The sequence below is a fragment of the Haliaeetus albicilla genome, chromosome 6 (assembly GCF_947461875.1).
Source record: "Haliaeetus albicilla chromosome 6, bHalAlb1.1, whole genome shotgun sequence".
Taxonomy (NCBI): Eukaryota; Metazoa; Chordata; class Aves; order Accipitriformes; family Accipitridae; genus Haliaeetus; species Haliaeetus albicilla.
Genome location: NC_091488.1, coordinates 17538276 through 17558142, shown reverse-complemented (window position 1 = coordinate 17558142; position 19867 = coordinate 17538276). Strand labels below are relative to the sequence as shown.

Here is a 19867-nt window from a genome sequence, read left to right as displayed (position 1 = left end):
GCTGGACAAATCCCATGTTCCCTTGTGATAATTATCAGTGTTACAAATGCTAACACAACCAATAAGTGTAGCATCTGATTATTATTTTTTTTAACTGAACTCTGCTCAATAAGTGATTACAGTGTTTCTTATAATCTGTTAAATTACTTCTCAGCTGTCCTGTTACAAGAAAGCAAGTGGAGGAATGGTGTTTTCTGTATCTGACACAGCAATCCTGCTTCAAATACATCTCCTTTGCAAATCTAATGGAAACATGTATGAGAACAAGAAGTCAAAAGCTTTCAATTCCAGCAGAATGGGCTAAAAGTTTACACTTTGATGCTGATGTTCTGCAACATGTAGTATGATACATAAATTTTCCGATCACTCTCCAGTGGGGAATGTTGCATCTTAAAACTACAACATTAAATACTACCAGGAAATTCTTGAAAGGGGGACAATGTTGTAAGTCTTGTGTCTTTTTCTGGTGTTTGATACAGAATCCTTTAGACCAGGCCCAAGACTGTAAAGAAAGAAGCCTAAACTTAAGAGCCTAAATATCAATTCAGAGCTTAAATAACTTGCCATAAATACCAACATTTTTCAGGGTAGTCAATGTCCATCACTGAAGCCAGCAGAAGCTTGCTGCTATTCATGTTAAGATGCTTAAAAAAGGATGTAAGAGTCAAACTGCATTATGTGTACAGTGTTGCTTACTGGTATTAAGACTTCTAAAATTCCTGCTTTATCAAACATAAACACTAAACTGATCCAGGTCAAGGGAATCATCAAGGCAAAACTGAATTCCATGAATGGTGCTTGAGAGTTCATGTTTCCTTACCTCTGAATTCTCTTTTGGTAGTATTATGAAAGCAACAGTCATATATATCATTAACAAACATGCAGTGGTTGTTATGTTTTTAAAATGGGCTATCACAAGAAATTCAGAAATGTATTAGGTTTATCACTGTTCATATCCTGTATTAATAAAAAGTTCATCCTTCCTGTGAAGGAAGTATCCACTTTATAATACAGTAATACTCTGATGAGCTCAGAGAGTATTGTATTCTGTCTTTTATAATTTAATGCAGATTACAAAAAGACCATGTAGTTACTTAAGAACAAACCAGCAAGGGAAAAAAGAATAATAGTTCAGCATGCATTAACAGGAAATGAATACGAAGTTCGATGAGAACTACAGTATAATTAATCTTTGATAATATGTAATTATCATTGTAGGAATTTTGGTAAAAAGAGCACTAGACCAGAACCTACAAACTGCAATATGGTGTATTTAATCAAGATAATAGATCACAGAATTTGAATATTTAAAACATAGCATCTACAACAGCAGTTTATTACTGGTCCAAATTACAGCATTTGCTCAACACTAAGAACAAGTTGGCAAATCAAAAATTATTTAAAAGCCTGTCACTTTCTGCAATATGCACATGTAAAAGGAGTCTAAAAATATCTGCTTTGCAGATCATTTAAAAAAAATGACATGAGCACACACTCACAAAACCAGTTACAGTCTGGATAATCTTGTTCAGATTAAGAACAAGAAACTATAACAGCAGTGAATATGATCAAGGATACAACTAAATCAGAACAACCTGAGGGTGGTTTTCAGAAATAAGCACAAAAAAATTCAGACAAATGTCCACAAGGGATCACTCCTCTGAAGCACAAACATGTCTTTGTTGGAAGTGATGAAAGAATTACATTAGAGGAACGAATGAAATTAGTGAGATGAAACAGAATGCAACTTACATTACTAAGAAAGCATATGAAATCTTACAATAATCAATTTAGAATTACTTTGTAACATATCTTCCATATAAAAACTGAACAGATAGATAAGTTTCATTTTGAAGTTACAAAAATTAGAAAAGAGCTCCTGCATTTGTACAGATTACAAAAGGTGTTCTCAAGCAAGGTTAAGTTTAGATTTCTATGACAGTCTCTTCAGAGAAATCTTCATTCCTTGAATTCAGCCTGCTGAAGTAAGTTCTTCTATACTGCCCAAATATCCGAAGGACATTTCTTCATTCTTCGTGTTACACTATTCGAGCCCCTTCATGCCTATTTCCCCAAGCAGAGTCCTCATGACATACTTCGTGATGCTGTCAAACAAATCTTTTTTCCACCTTCTTATCTCAGCTTGGAGAGCCACATCATGGGAATGTTTAACAAGCGGTTTGAGGACTTCGTGAGAAACCAGTCACACGAGCAGTCATCTATTCAAATTACTAAACCATGTACTTGTGAACATGAGGTCCTTCAGTCTGAAGCATTTGATTTCCCTTGCCTGCACTTTCCCATGGCTAACCAAGGGTGATGCTGTACCTACTCATTTATTTTGTCCAGTTCATTTGCCACTGACCTGTGTAAGACTGTAGGTCAGACACTAAGGCTACATTTAAACTGTCAAGCCTGCAAGTACTTCTGGGCTCCGGGACCAGGATGCATATGTAGATTGCATCTCATGTTCGCACACATGGTGAAACCCTGGCACACTCCATTTCCCATGCTTTGATTTCCCTAGGAGTGAAACCTGACACACAGAATGAAAAGGAAGGAATGACGATGCAGCCTGGCCAGCTCTTGAACTCACAGGATGGGGAGGGCAAGACTTCAAGGGACACTTCTTTGCTATCTAGATCAGCATGAGTGGCAGAAAACAGGACCTCTTTCATGTTTTTCTTCCAGCCTAAGGGAAGACCAGATCTAGACTCTCACATGCAGAGCTAAGCTCAATTGATAAGTGAATCAAAGTGGATTTAAGAAGATAGTTTCATTTGTGTAAATCTACTGAAAAGTTTTAAAAGCAAAGACAACTGATACTAATTTTTTATCTTTAATCATGTAAAATATTATAATCTTTTTCTTCTAGTTTTCTTGTATCTTATATCAGACTGTGGACAGTCCCCCTTAACTCCAAAATGTCAGGATGGAATGATTTTACATTACTCCTTGATTATAAATAACTTCTTGAAATAAGACACTTATCAACATAAAATGCTATTACTTAAGTAAATACACAGATCTCTAAGCTGTTTCTTCAGGACTACTCTGTAAGCTCACACATGCACTCTTATAAAAAGAAACTCTCCTATCCCCTTGTTGATGAGACTGAATGTTGACAGAAGTCATTCTGACCACATGGACAATTTTATCTGCCTCAACTATTCAGTAAATAAGTTAGTAAAAACAAAGGCAAGTTCTTCATCTTCCGATTTCTCAAATTCAGCTTCCTTGAATTTGTAAGAATTAAAAAAAGCTACTGTCCAAGTAACTAATGTGGGTATGTAATTTACTTCACTTCAATCTTAATTTTCTAAAACCTTTTTCTTGTAACTTAATACATTCTAAAGGCTTGGAATAAAAAGTTCAAGTTATGCCATACAAGACATAGCACCATGAAACTTCAAAAAACCTGGTAATACTGTTTTACAATTACAAAAAGCGTAACTTCATCATTAAGATGTGAATGTCTTAAATGTATAGTCCAATAATCTGTATCACTACAGACTTCTCTCAATCCATGGTGTCACTGCAGAATTTTTTTTAAGCTTTTCTCTGTTTGCCAAGTGTCCAAGATACTCTAAAACAATTAGCTTCTGGTTTTGCATATCTGCTTTGATACTTTTTATCAGCAGACTGATTTTCAGAGAGAAACAGCTCTTCACTTTTTGAAAAATGCCTTTTAAAAGGGTCTCATTTCGGGTTTCCAACATGAGGATCCAAAAATCACTAGTCACGGCTGGAAAATTTAGCCATCAAATCCAATAAGAGCAGTAAGCTCTCAGGGACACAAATCTTTGGATTTTTTCAGCATAAACTGTAAGGTTCTGGGCAGAAACACACTAAAACAAAATTATCTTTTTCATTCACTTGTTAGGCTCTCATTTAGAGGTCTGAAATCCCATAAATGTAAAAATCTTATTAAAATTTGTAGGAAATAAGTCTCCCGAGTATATTCTTGACACTGACCCATAAAAGGCCATCCTAAAATAAATATTTAGCAGAACCTCTGCAACATTAAACAGTATACACTCTGTAAAAGTTTGACCAAGTTTGTATCGTATCGTGAAAAGTAATTTATGTAAGATATCCAAAGTTAGCTTGGTTTTGCTAGTCAAAATACCATTTTGTAACATTGAAATAAGGCAACATATTGTTAAAAAGGTTTCAAAACCTGTAATACTGCAGGGCTAAATAAAAGCTTTTGTTTTATCATTTTATTAAAATAATTTATTCCATACATAAAAAGTATACCATATTTTCAGATTTAAGAAATACACTATAAAAAATACTGCTTCTCTGTAAGCTAATTTTATACATGCAATAGTTGAGTTGAAACATTGTTCATATGTCATAAAGATGTTTTGTTGCAAGTGAATTTTCTATATGGTATAAGCCTCAGTTTGTTAAAAGTGGACAGCATTTCATTCTGTTCTGAATTTCTAACTTAAATGTTACAGCTTTTTTATTTCTTCAGAAAACAGATCTTCAATAATAAAAAAATTACTGCTCCTTCTGTGCAAAATCAAGCCTCTAAAAATGATTTAAAAGCCAACAGAAGGGCACAAATTTCAATAAGTTTAGGAAAATCTGCTTTACTTTCCCATGAACTGTACGTCACTAGCAAAATCAAAATCATATTTTAAATTCAGGGAACAATAAACTGAAGAACATATACAAAAAATGAACTTACCAAGAAGTGGAATAGCTTGGGTCACAGGAGCAGGTACATTAGTAGGTGCTACAGGAGGTGGAACAGTCCCATATATTTTGGAACTATCAGTAGTTTCGGCATTCCCTCTGGATCCAGAAACCACTGTTGGGATGGGATTTCCTACAGATGAATCTTTTGTAGTGTCTTCATTCACACCAGTTGCTGTAGCTAAGAAACAATGCATTGACATATTAAAAAAAAAGTCAGCTTTTCTGCTTGCATGATACCTTCCTCCTACTGCCACTTGCCCAAGATTTAAACACTTACAATTTGGGATGTTTACTGCCGGAGTGTGAGGAACAGATACCGGAGGAGTTATAGGTGGTGGTGGTCCAGGAGGAAGAAAGCCTATAAAAAAGTATGTATTACCACTGTGTATCACTTTACCAAAACGTACTTGTGCAGTTTATATGGCAGATGCTTTTATTTGCTATATGATTAAAAAAAGGACTTGCTATTCCTAAGAATATATAAATATACCTGGGGGTAAATGCATTGGGTTGAAACCAGGTCGTAAAAATGGAGGCGGTGGTGGTGGTGGCACTCCAGGAGCAAATCCAGGAGGTGGGATTCCTAAAGGTGCTGTGAAAGCAGGTGGTTGGAGTGCACCAACCACAGGAGGACCTGATGGATGTGGTGGAACCTAAGAAAAAAAGAATGGGAAAAATATTTACCTCAAGACTGAAAGGGATTATTTGTTGCTCAGCTGTGGACTGCTGTCTTCTGTGCTTTGTCCATCAAAACAAGAAAAATTAAGCTACCTTAAGTTACTCTACAACAAAGTGACTCATGTAACTGATCTAATTAGCAGTCAAAGAATTCCTACAACTTAACATATCAACATTGATCTTGTTTGCCTTTGTTCTTAAAGAAAAAATTATTCTCTGTGGTAAATTGATATTCATGCATGCTGGTAACTCATCTAAATATACCCTTTACACAGTAGCTGGAATTAATTTTACCATCCAACATGATACACTATAATGCACACAACTTTGGAGCAATTAAAAACTTTTTCGCTACCTGAGTTTGTATATATTAAGAGTGACTATTGTTTCCTTACTTTTATTTTTTTAAATTCTGATTTATATCAAGCTCTGAATGAAAACTGGTTTAAACTAAGTTGATCCATAGACTCATTTATAAATATGAGCTTACTATAAAAACTATATTAAATGCGTGGGAATCAAAAGAAAAAAATTTAATCAAAATATGCTCTGCATTTAAAATTGATTTACTAAAGCAAAGGAGAGGTGTGTACTCAAGTGATCATAACTGACTCACCTCCACAACCATCAAAATTTCAGAACTACTACACCAAGACCCTTCATAACTCATTTTTTATTTCTAGAGTAAAGAAGGAAAAGCCTTTACTGTTTTATTCTCAGAACTGAAAGAAGTGGCATTAAACCAAAGTAAGCAAAATATTCTTAAAACTGGAGGAGATGTATCAGCTGCTTGGCAGCTTTAGCCACTTCAAACTTCTGTTGCAAGATCTTTACCAATGCGTAGGTTAGTGAGCTGAGGCACGTTAAAACTTGTGCTATTAGAATTTTAAAATCAATTAATTACAATAGGCTTTAATTCATTAGGCTTTAGTGTAGACCGCCACTTTTTATTTTTAGTTTTAAATTGGTTATTTACTGGTTTATAATAACCTGCTGATTAGGCCATACCTGAAGTTAAGCTAACTGAGCAGGATGTGAGAAACTATTGGATAGGGCAGGAGAAATTGCCAGACATGACAGATAACTATGTGAGAAGCTGACAAAAGTTACACATGGCACCATGAGGGATGGCTGGATCCTGCAGGTGGTTAGGGGGTGTTATGTGAATAACAGCCAAACTTCAGAGAGAAGTTGAAAGGAGCAATGAGGACCTTCTGGGGACTAGGACCTTGCAAGGCCAACAGCGCACACACAGGTAAGCACACCTAGGAGTACCATATGAGGCCAAAACTACCTAGATGAACACTAAGTAACCCTAGAGGTGTGTCCATTAATCACATTAATGAAGCTGTCCATTAATTAAAGCTTTAGAAAAAGTGCTCCAAAACCACAGTAACCTAATAGTCTCAGTAGGTCTTTCTGTTTGTTTTACAGGGCACTCCTTCAAAGAACAACTTACAAAATTAGCTAGACATAGCGACAGATCTGTTGATTGCAGTAATGTTCTATGAAACAAGCATTCACATACAGAGTGTGTACATAGCAGAAGGAATTGAGGAGGGGTATCAAGAAGGCAAAAAGGTTTAAAAAAGAGGGGAAACTTGCTAAGTGCTGTCAGTCCTTAAGTAGTTAAAAGCTGAGAAAACTGTGCATGAAGCATGTATACGCAATGGCTTGAGATGGTACAGTGAATAGTAAAATATTATGATGGAACCAGAATAAAAGTAACATCAAAGGAAGATGATTTAGATATGTATTAGAGGATATTCATACCTAATTATCCAAGCTTAACTGCTGTACTTAATTTTTTTCCTAAGTTAACCCTCTAATACATAATTGTAAGTAACATATTAAAACCTTTCCTTTAAGCAGAAAGAAAAAAGGAAGGCGGTAAAAATCTGTGCGTAAATGTCACAACATCTCATTTAAAATACAGTTTGAAGTATAAAGTTTCTGTTCATTAAAGAGATGGAACCAATGGCTAATAAACATTGACAGATAACAAACACAGAGGACTGGTGAATAGTTTCAGAATAATAGCTAATGAATTGGATAAAACAAAGCAACAAAAATGCTACTAGGGAGACAAATATTGGGAAAACCTGGTATTTTACTAGCAACATTGGAAACTGGAATAACTAACCTCTCAATAACTGTAATGCAGACTGCCAGGTGCATCTCAATAAACATGTCTTGGGGTTTAGCTTGTGTTCAAGTACAACTATTTCTTACTGCACACCTCTCAGATTTAGACTTGAAGGAGAATCATTGGCCCTGTGAACTAAAGGAGCACAGTCTACCTACAGTGCTCCAAAACAATTAAATATACATTTAAGCACACCTGGAGTCTCCAGCAGGAAGACAGCAAAGGAGGAGTCTGCCAGTTTCAGTACAAGGGGTACGGGATGGATATTGGACCAATGCACAACTCCCACATCTAGTTAGAGGGAGAAGGAGCATGTGGGATTGATGAATACATCAGGAAATTTGGGAGGTACACACTCAACTTGGACTCCAGTTTCTGGCTGAAAAGGCATTAAATGAAGAAAAGGGACTTTGGGTTGGATTGGGAAATTTATGGAAAGGGTGGCCACAGCAATCCCCCTGGACTGCAATGTATAACCCTGGCAAAGCCTGACAGTTTGGGTAGGGTAATACCAAGCTTTGCCAGGAGAATGGAATACCAATTGCCCAAAACCTCATCAATGAATGTGCAAAGCAAGTGATATCACAAGTGCTATTAACTGAAACTGACTCTCAGTAACCAAGAAACAGACTTAAGTTGATCTTGGACACTGCAATATGACTTAAAAATAAACACAGACCTACCCTCAGAGCGGACCACTGAGGTGGATTACTCAGACCTGCAGGAGTGGGACCAGATTCAGCAACAGCTCAGACACCTGAATCTATAGGCAAGAAAAGGGCTCACTCCAGCAGCACAACACAACAGAAGTATTTCACCTATCTTGTCAACAACCCAGGACCCTGTGGCTGAGAAAAGGCTGGGTGTGCTATTGAGGCCAAAGAATCAGACTTACCTATGCATGCTATCACTCTTAAAAGGACATTACCGATTTTAAGTGCCTTACTACATAGAGATTGCATTCATGGGTCAAGGTGATATTGGCAGTAACAGAAGGTCAGTCTGCAGTGAGTTACACTGGTCACAGGTAACGTCCAGTGGACCAGGGCTCCATCCCTATGTGTGCAGCCCATGCAGGGGGCTAGCACAGAAGGCCCATTCAGGCTCTACTAGAGAAAGGAGTAATGCAGCTCCTTCCCGTCCTGCCTTTAAGTGTGGGATTGTCAGCGCTGTGGGCAGACCACAAAGCTGCTGACTAGGCCCTGGCCTGAAGTCAAGCTTCATGAGAAAGGGCATGGAGGGCATTACGGGCATGAGAAGCTACTGGACACAATACAAGAAACTGCCAGACATGACAGATAACAATGTGAGAAGCTGACAAGTTACAGACAGCAGCATAAAGGATAGCTGGATTTTGCAGCTGGTTAACAAGGTGCTTTGTGAACAATAGCCAAACTTCACAGATAACCAGAAAGGAGCACTGGGGATCTTACAGGAAAAAGGACCTTCCTTGTGAGGCCAACAGTGCATAAGTAATCATATCCAGGAATACATACTATGACAATATTACTTAGGTAATTGTATCATAAATAGCAAATCTGGGTAGAGATGCAGCAAAACTGGGACCACCGTGGAAAAAAATAATTATGGGAGAGTTGTTTACTTGGGAGGAGACTGGAGTAGAGAAAGGGAAGCAAAAGCACAACAAAAAGGAAGGTTAGGAAGTGAAAAAAAAGGGAGTAAGTTATGGGAATCATGTAGTCAAAGCTGTTTGGGGTTATCTGCCAGGCAGCCCTATGCCTGATCACTGCAGCCTGAATCAGGACAATGCATAAAGCCTGTTCTGACATATCACACGCATCAAACCTGCTTCTCCAGTCAGAGGGACCAGGGTGGGCGGGGTGCGTTCCATGGCTAACAGAGGAGCAGCTGGACAGACGGATCGAGCAACCTGGTACCAGTGTACTGATGCCCATTCCAGGCTGGGCAGCATGAGCAGCTACCCAGCACTCATAACTACCTCCCCACCTCTTACGGTTCCGAACACTGAAGCCAAATACAAGCAGAACTTCTTTCATTTGTATCAGAGGACAAAAATACCTCAGTTAATTAAAATGCTATGGTACTCTACAAAGTTATTTAAACAAAAGAAGTGGAATATAATGAGCTTTTTCCTTTTAGGTATTAGGTCACATTTGCATATTACAAAACATGTTACTTTTAGTAAGACTACTAACATCATCACAGCTGAACTTAATTTGTAAGTTTTAAGAACTATTTACAAATTATTGAACTATTGTAATTTTATGGCCAGAGAAGAAAACTGAATTGGTCAGTATTAAACAGCATAAAAAAAGGTCATAGCGAAACCAAACACGAAGACTAAATACAGTTCTCTGATCCTGGTCTGAATTTGTGAAGACACAAGCTTCTTTGCCATAGTAAAAAACTGAAGCTGATGAGGCTGAGACAAGCAATCAGCACACTCAATATATTCTCAAACTAGTTGGCTTTTTTCTTTACATTTTCTTTTTCAGAATGGATTTGCAAAATAAACAAAATCACTACTATTTATTACAGTTAATGGCTATTAAAAACCTCTGAAATTAGAAATTTGACTTAGGTGTTCATTCACTAATAATACCTTACAGCATTTCAGGAATTCTGTGTCAAAACAACACAAAATTCAACATATGTTCTCAAATCACATAATTGGCTAAATTATATATGTCTTCAAATAATTTGAGTTCTTGATCTTTTCTGAGTGTCTGCCATATTGTAGTTCATAAACACATTTTCTCAAGACGTAAAATAGTTTAATTTAGACTTCCTCCCATTTGGGAGGAGGTATACTACTATTTTAACAGTGACAAGAAAGAAATTATTACTATAAAAGTAGTAACATGTCTGTCAGTAAGTAAAGCTAAAAGAAATACAGATTACAAAACCCTGGAGGGAGTAATTATTATTACACGCTACTTAAACTAACAGTAAAATTTCAGAGTGTTCTTTTAGCGAATGAACTTACAACATCAGCTTTGACTGAAGAGAAAGAGTATGAAAATTTTTATATTAAATTCCCAAAGGCTTTTGAAAGAGAGTATACACAGTATGAACAAACATAAAAGCAATGTGCATATTTTAAAAGGTCTATAGCTTATTTAAGCCAACAGTGAGGAAAATTAATTAGGAAAACAAACAAAAAATGCAATCATAAAACTGAGAGGATGCAATTCAGCCCATTAATAAGAAGAATCTACTGCAATAATTTATTCGGAACTGAGAGAAGAGATATTAAAGTACAGTCCTACAATACATCAAATAAAAATCTGGCAGACACACATACACTCTGTCTACATTAGCATTAAAGCAGCAACAAGGTTTTGGAGCAAATCCTCTATCATTTCCACTAACCACATGCTGACTCAGTTTCCAGGGCTGTTCTGGTACATGCAAACTACATCCCTTTTCAGGGAAATCAAACCAGATGCTCTGCTCCTGCTGGGCACAAAACATGCTTCAAACCCTAATGGGTTTGGTTTTTTCCAAGTCCTCCATTGCCACTGTGGCTTAGCAGAAAAGGAACATTCTTCTACGAGACTGTATTGCTTTTTTACATGAAGAAGCTCAAATGATGGACTTCAGGTGCATACTCGATTTATGGCACAGGAGAGTTATCTTCATAAACTGACAGCATAGCAAGTCTGCTAACAAGAGCATTTTTAACCAGGGACAACAACATGACACACACAAAATCAACTAGTTATCATTCATAGTACTTCCTCCCTCTCCTTAACTTATGCATTGCCGTACTGAATTGTTATTTAAAGTAAGTCTTTGTTTAGACATCCGGAGCAAATGAGAAGGCAACTCTTACCTGTGGAGGAGGTACTGTTATTGGTGCAGGCATAGGAACAGGAATTGGAACAGGTAAAGCTTTAGGAATAGGTGACACTGGTTCATTATGTGTAGCTTCTGCGCCTCCATTTTGAGCCACTTCATTTTCAGACTTCTTGGGAATCCCCTTCCACTCTATACAAAAAAAAAACCCCAAACATACATGTATCAGCTCAGTAGAAGTGGGCAAGTAGCCGAAGAACAGAGCTAAGAAGCATTTAAACATATTTCCTGCCAATAAAAATTCCAAATTACTTCAAACACACTACAGCAAATCACTGAAACATAGCAAGTAAATTTATTCTTTTCATTAGTTATTTAACAATTCTTCGCACTGACAGCATTTATACATGCCCAGGACTCTGAAACACACTATCTGTAACAAAAACAGTAAGGCTGTTTTGGGACAAGCTTTCAACAGATTCATTCCATTGCTCTCGAGCAAGAAGGTAGCACCTTTTTCACTAATTCAAGAAGTAATTTCTGAGAAAACAACATTTTCAAGTCTTCAACAAGGAAAAGGAGAATACAACAATAAAGAATCGCAGCAAAATAAGAGAAACATCAAAAATAGCTTTAAGCTCATTTTATAGAAGAAATATGGCTCCTATTATTTGTCAGAACTTCCTGGGAAAAGACAGCTAAGCAGAAAAAAATAGATCAGTGAAGAGGCATTATGGGAAAGAGAAAAGCATTGATAAGACTGGAACGCATTGAGGTTATGTTTATAATTCGTTACTTTCATTTAAAATACACACTCAACTTATTTTTGTGTATTTATCATGAAGAGATGCTACTATTCATAATAATCACCACCTAATTAGGGCAAATTGGACAGAATGACAAAACCCTGAAATAATGTTTCAATAACTAGATAGCACTTCACACAGTGGTTAAAACCAACACAGTAGTCTGGAGCAGCAATCCAAAGAACTTAAGGCAATTCCAATTTTTAAGTATTGCATTCATTTAATATTAATTTTAAAATCACAACAGCCAACACACTAGCGACTCTATATTGGTTTGAAGCCTGTAACTGATTTGAAGCTGCTGATTATAGCAGGTGTCATTTTCTTAATACAACCATAGAAGCCTGATATTTTCACTGCTTACATGCAAAATAACAAGAAATCTATTAGGTCCCTATAAATACAAGACTTGCTAAAGGAACTGAAAATGTCACAAGCGTGAAAACCATAGGCACGTTTTTTAGAAATTATAAAGTTGCCATCAGCTCAATTGCCACACAAGTACTCCAAAGGCAGGCTCCTTTCCTAGGGGGTTCCTCTCATAAACCAGGGCGGTGGGCAAGCTGGCTCTGGGACTAACAAGTACAACTCACTTGGATCATGCCTTACCATCAAGGGCAAATACTAGCACAGCTGACAGGTCACCTGGTATCCACATGCTTTTTTAGCCCAGCCCCTTGAAACACAGCTGCACAACTCCTGATGAGGGACTGTCATTAACTGCTTACAAACTCTCTCCAATTTACAGGTTATGCATGCTGCACTACCTAGCCATTTCAAGGATTTTATGTGCACCACAGCATCATGAAAGTCAGCCACACCAACTTCAATACACCAGCACAAAGGACAATTTTTTTAAAACCATTTAAAGATGTACCAACACTTTACCTGGACTAAGAGTTTCGTTGTCCAACATTCCTCCTTCGCAGAAACTTTCAAGATCTTCAGGTTTCACTTTGTCCCATGGTATGTAAGTAACACCTAATTCTACATCCCAATACTGCTTGTAATCTGGCTTTATTCCTTTATTCAAAGCCCATGCAATCTTGGGGGTGGAAAACATACATAGTCAGTAAAATGCTTCCATTTTAATGGATTTAATATTTAGTTCTCACAAAACAGCACTACCATTTGAGGCTAAAAAGCAAAAAGAATACTGTAATCGAAACAGCAGGAAAAATAGGTTAGTTACGAATCTCTGAAATAAGACTTTTTTAAAGCAGCCTCAGTTCTTATTTTTTGGCTTGACTCCTGCACTCAATTTGTAAAAATGTATAAAGGTAGTTTCTTCAAGTGTTCCCCAGTCACTAAAATTAATTCTATTTCCCTTCAGAGGACAGTGTCACACTCTAATATGATGTTCTACAAAAGGAAAAATTTCACTAATGAATGCATTCTTCCTTACTTATTAGTACTCTTTATAGGATTATCATATATAATTAAACTCAGTTGTAAGACAAATAACCACCAATAAGAAAAATATAGTTACAGTCCACTGTAATGTCTAAAAGGACACCATTTTTGTTGGTTAAATAGACAATTATTGGCAGTCTTTCAAGGAAACTGATACAAGTCCCACTAGCCACATTACAGAACAGGAAGAATACTTATCAAGAAAAAAACTGGTCCATTCACATAAATTTACAGAACACCATATGCAGAATACACAAAAGTCTAAAATAGCCAAAAGTCTAGAACAGATTAAAAAGGATTACAGTAATTACAGTAACTTTAGAACAGCCTGACATTTTCCAAGAAGTACCTTTATAGATTTCTGATTGACTTTGAAGTTTCCTCGGCTCAGTTTCTGTAGGGCACGGTAAGCATCTTGTCTGTGAACCATTACAATATAGGCACATCCTCTAGGTGGTATCATCTGTTTGTATTTTCAGAAAAAAAATTGGTTTTGCTAGCACATTAACAAAGTAATGAACAACATACAAGTGTTCAATTACAGTAAGCTGGAACATCAGCAGGTGTTTCAAAAAGGACTATGGAAGTACGAAAGAGACTGTTATTTTACGAGGCTTAGATAGCCAGCATCTTCTGGTACACATTTCTAGTAAATTAAAAGCAACTTCTTATGTGGAAAGTTTTAAGCTCTATTCCATGTGAGAATATGGATGACTGTTGTATATTTAATCCTTTAAATTCTTAAACAGTAGTATTTATGTAAATGCTGTGGTCTGACAATTAGTTACTTTGTTGGAGGAAACAAGGCACTAATACCCCACTTCATTCCATATACCACAAGCTGCCAGCTGCACCTCCACATTCAGTTTTATCTGCAGTTTTGTAATAATTTTTATTATTTGTAATGCATTTGAGAAAAAACTTCTGTCTTGTTTTACAATATTTGGGAATAGGAAGAAAATTACAGTCACTTCTTTTTTGTTTAAGTGAAATTTTATAGCTACAGGAACAGCTACCATTTATATATAAAAATATCCTTAAATACAGCAAAGCCTAACAATAGTTCTCCATGATTATGACTAAAATGACAGAAAAGAAACAAGCAAAAGACACAAGAACACCAGCTGAGAGTCCACATTTCTATAATCAAACAAAATGGAGCAGTCAAGGAATTAGTAGCACAGTATGTAATTCTGTATCCATCTCCTCAATAGCCCTTTCTCATTCAATTCTCTCCAGAGAAAGCATGTTTTTTATGAAAATGGGATAATCTTCTGTACTACCCCAAGCACATTTTTAAATTTCAAGAAACTAAAGCTACTGCCTTCTTGGTTTTCTACACAGCAGCCAAATGAATTAAGTTCACACCTTAGAAAACACAACCATATAGAAAATGAGAGCTCTTGACTCTTTTCAATGTATCAAAAATAAAGCTGTCTTAAAACAGTCTGAAAAGACTTTTTGTAACCAAGGCACATCAAAGTAGCTTACACTGCATCATTTATACTTACATTTATTGATTCAATTGGGCCAAACTCCTCCAAAAGACTTCCAACATCCTGTTGAGTTGTCCTTTTGTCAAGTTGTCCTACCCAAAGCGTAGTACTACAAACTACAATTAAAGAGTTAACACAGATTGTAAGAGCACTTAGAAATATACATGTATATAAAAAAGAATGTTCTCATTTTACATGATAACTCCAGAGAAGATTCCACACTCCCCAGGTATATTCAGAAGACAACTACTACATTTTGTCTATTAACACAGGCAAAGTCAGGATTATTTCAGAAATCTGAACATTAGCCTGTGTGTTTTCCAGGTCAAAGCTCCCCTCCTGGTTTGAAAGACACACAACATTGAATCACTAGAAAAATCGTAATAATGTGCTCAACTTCTTGTTGCTCAATCTGCTTTACCTTATATGTCCTGAAGGAAGGAAAAGAAAATCATGGTGTTTCAGCTTTTTCTTTCCCCATTTTACAGCCAAAATATTTCTGACTTAGAGATATTCCAAAACTGCCAAATAGTCTACTATGAGTAAAGGAAGTACATGGATGTGTGGTGGATTTAATTCTTACCAGCTTTACAACAGTTCAGAAAATAAATCACAGTACTGTTTACTTTTATTCTGTTTGGATGAGTCTTGGAACCCACAAACAGCATTAAACCCAAGAAGAAGGAACAAAAAAATTTAAAAAACAACACACATCAGATTAAGAGTTGTCTTCTGGGGTATTCCGAGCAGATATCATATACTGAAGGTAAGTGGACTTGTCAATGTTAAATTTTTTTAAAAAGTCTAATAGATACAAAAAGTGTATTTCTTCAACATTTACAGTTTTTCTAAAACACCTGTTTGTCTTCTTAGTATTCCATTTTATGTAGGCATAGTATCTACTGTAATATCTTCAACTTCACAGAGCTCTAATATTCATTAAAGAAAATACTGGGCACAGACAAAACAATTCCATATATGAACAAGGAAGATTTTGAGCATCTGAAAAATGGTACTACAAGAATGTACAGAGTTACATCAACAATAAAGAGGAAGAATAAACTTACCACTAACAGTTTCTGACTTGATCTGAGGAAGGCCTTTTGATCTGCGTTCTCTCTCCCTCTCACGTTCACGTCTTTCTTGTGACCGAGACTTAGGAGAGTGTCGGCGTCTATCCCTGGACCGAGATCGAGATCGACGATGACGTGACCTTCGAGATCGGGAGCCAGATCTTGAACGTCTCCTTTTAGGTGACCTAGTTTAATCCAACAACCGTTTATGTTCAATCTTTCTGACCCAGACATTGACAGACAGATAACTATTTCAGATATCTATTTAAATAATCGGGCAAGAGTTCACTCAAAAAAAAAAAAAAATCCAAGCTCATTCACATGCATTTAGAACAAGAATAAATTATTACAGTAGCTCATTAATGCACTCCAGCTAAACAGTTGATTATTTTTCAATTTCTTATCTTCTATTAATTTTGTATTGAAGTTGACTATCAAAACTATGTCCACGTTAACATAGAAAAAATGACATCTGCTTAAATGAGGAAAATGTTTATTGCTTTTACAAAAGAATGGCTAAAAAAGAGATTAAAAATAAATTCTGCCAGTGAAATTGTATTTTACATCATGTTAAAGTTCTAAACCACTCAAGGTCTGGAAGACAGGGTAAAACTTCAAAGAAATCATATGAAACTTGGCAAAGGAGAAGACTCATAACAAAGTAGATAGCTTTGCTTTAATATTGGAGCCAGGTTTGTTAGGTCAGCTGAGACATGTGAAATACTGCGTCTGTGACAGGCAAAGTCCCATAGTACGATGGATTTCCTTGTGTGTCTTTAGAGCACAGACAAAATTAAGCTATCACATTCTGCTTCTCTAAAATTTAGTCAGTATTGACAGGCATAGAAGTTACTCTCTACCAATAAGAGAACTCTATAGATACCCACTCTTCCTTAGAAAGTGGACAACTTTGAGGTTCACACGTCTTAAGTCACTAATCTGTTTCTCATTACCACTGCATTGAAGCACATACAACATTTAGCTGTATTTATACACAGCTCCCTTAGAGGTAAGAGATTGAAAGGGTCTCTTTTTTTCCTCTCTTCCAGAAGGGCAATTCAAATAAAGCCCTTGACAGTTTTGACTTTACCAAGAAATTTCACTAGTGTTGTCCATGCAGAGAATAATACACAGACAGTAATTTCTTGTAATTAATCCTTAAATTAAATTGAAATGGACTTTTTTGCTAAATGTGTCTTTTGGCATTTAGTCATAGAATCCAACTTGTACAGCACAACTGGGCACTTACAAGAAATGACCACAGAGGAAGTAAGCTGAGCCAGGCACCCAAGAAGCCAACTTGAAATACAAGTAAGAGGACTATGTTCTAAGGCACTGAAAACGAGCTCCACCAATAGTTCAAGGAGTTAGCTCACCTCTCAGCTACTTACCACCATCTCAATTAGAAGTTACCACCCCACAACAGATTTGGCAGCACAGCACCAGATTCTCCAAGCTCCAGATTATCAGCATAACTCTCCTCAGTACTCGTACAGAATTAGTAAAGCGTTTTCAAGTCTTTGGACATGACACACTTAAGTTCCTTATGTTAAAATCCAATACCTGATATATATACCCTCACTAAAAGAACTTTCACTAATTTACCTTGATGCGGATCTAGATCTTGACTTTCTGTTGTCAGAAACATGTCGTTTTCCCTCTTGAATTGGTGGCTGTTCCACCTCCATATCCTAAAATATTAAGTTGACTGGTGTTACGGGTGAGTAGCACAAGTGTTTTATTTCATTTTATGCCTACACTAAATTATGTAATAGCACTAAAATTATATTGAATATTCACATATGTGAAATTAAAATGTAATGCAACTCTCCTGATTCACCACGACTTTGTAGTCTCTAACAGGGAGACAGTCCAGTATTAAATGAACTTAATACAACCACTACAAGAACATAATAAAAATAATTTACACAAAATTCTCATTTTCAATTTGCAAATTATTGTTTTTCCATATTTTAGTCAATTTCAGCACCACATATATCTCCACAGAATATGGTTATATTCCTTAAGGTCAAGTCAGTGGATCTTGCTCTGTCATCAAAATCACAGGCAAAGGAAGGCCTACTAGAAAACTCTTCTCCATGATGTTATAGGAAACTACTTTAAGCCATATATATAAGCAAATTACAATACAATAAATTTGAAGAATGAAGCAGTAAGTCATCAAAACAATACATAAAATGCAAGAACCTGCTTAAAAAAACCCACCCAGTAAGTTCAACACAGCTCTTCCTTCCTAGCCCAAATCCTCTACAGCTTCCCACCAAGCAACCTCTCAGAATGTACTGATTCAAGAGAATTCAAGACTAAAAAAACAATTACAAAGATACTCTTAAGAATTGTCCCTTTATTCCAAGTGGAAAGCAAGAATATTCTAGAATCTGTGACATCACAGGTCATCACAAAGACAGCTTGGTGCCATCTCTATTTCTCATTTCGGATTTCCTTTCCTTGGAACAAAAGGCAAATATATTCAACTTTTTTTTTTTTTTTTTTTTTAATACAGGCTCATAAATAGACTTGCTCTTTGATTTCTTCTTAATAGCAGCCAGTTACTGAACCAACAATATCCTCCAACATCTTAGGAACAAGAGAGAGCTGTTTACATACACTTGGATTTTTTAAAACTTTTACAGACTTCTGAGTCCATTTCCACCATATTAGTGATCTACCAGGGCCTTAAAAATTAACCCTTCCAGATAGTTTTTCTCCAGAATGAGACTGCATTGTTAGAATTCCATGGAACAAAATATTCCTGAAGCATGATGGGTACAGGAAAGGGAGGATGAGGGAAAGTGAGAAGTGGAAGGACAAAATGCAATCCAAAGCCTTTCACAAAAGGAGGCACAAAGCATACACATGCTGGTTTTGCTAGACTTCTGAAATACCAGACTTGTCATGTAGCACTGCAGCTATCCAACTTTCTCTCAGATGAGCTAACCTCACAGCCATCTCTGTCCATGGTTATCATGAAATTTCCTCTCCTGAAGAAATTATACACATTTGAGAAAGACATGTATTAGAGCATTTAAGTTAGTTTGTTTACTGCAAGGGGTCCTCACCTGCTGATGTGTTTTTTGCATGTGTGATTCACTCTGTACTGGAAAAGGAGACTGAAAAGTTTGCTGCACAGGTGCTGTTGGCGGAATCACAGGCTGAGCCATGGGTGGAAACTGTGGCGTAGGCAGGAGACCAAAACCTGGCATTTGCCCATTAGGAGGAAGTGGAACCTTTTGAGAAGAAAAAACACGAAAACTTCCAGTTAGGAAAAAAAAAATTACATCAGCTTTCCCAATAAAATCGTATCTCTGCTCCAAAGTCACAGTAAAAGACCAGAAGCCTGAGAAAGATGAATTAGGTCAAGCATTCAGGTATATAAAATAAAAATCTTGTTCTTCAAAGCTTGACTGGAACAGAGAACAAAAATACGTTTCTTAGGAAAGTTGGAGGGCTAAGCCATATTCACACTTCACCATAGGAACACCACTTCCTTACTTCTGCACCAAAGAAAACAACAAAAGATAGAAAACATAACAGAGGGACAAGGGAAAACCCTGAAGTTACCTGGTGACGCATTGGATCTTGCTGTATTCCCATCATTCGCTGCTGAAAAGGATCCATATTTGGGAGTTGAGGAAATACTGGCTGTTGTATACCTTCTCCTGGAAATCCACTAAAACCGGTAATATTTAGGTGAGACAAGTCAATAGATATACACGTTTTTTTTGCCTTTATTTTACATATTTC

General features: G+C 36.5%; 1 protein-coding gene across 4 annotated transcripts in view; it reads right to left on the bottom strand.

The window, feature by feature from the left end:
* SCAF4 (SR-related CTD associated factor 4) overlaps positions 1-19867 on the bottom strand; it is a 47727-nt gene that overhangs the window by 6170 nt on the left and 21690 nt on the right. For all 4 annotated transcript variants that reach the window (XM_069785248.1, XM_069785249.1, XM_069785251.1 and 1 more), the window contains 11 exons: positions 19685-19793; positions 19183-19350; positions 17708-17793; positions 16097-16287; positions 15045-15145; positions 13883-13996; positions 13009-13165; positions 11352-11506; positions 5201-5363; positions 4988-5068; positions 4700-4888 (listed from right to left, as the gene is read on the bottom strand). In XM_069785248.1, coding sequence (XP_069641349.1) covers positions 4700-4888; positions 4988-5068; positions 5201-5363; positions 11352-11506; positions 13009-13165; positions 13883-13996; positions 15045-15145; positions 16097-16287; positions 17708-17793; positions 19183-19350; positions 19685-19793 — 1514 coding nt within the window. The remainder of the gene's footprint in view (positions 1-4699; positions 4889-4987; positions 5069-5200; positions 5364-11351; positions 11507-13008; positions 13166-13882; positions 13997-15044; positions 15146-16096; positions 16288-17707; positions 17794-19182; positions 19351-19684; positions 19794-19867) is intronic.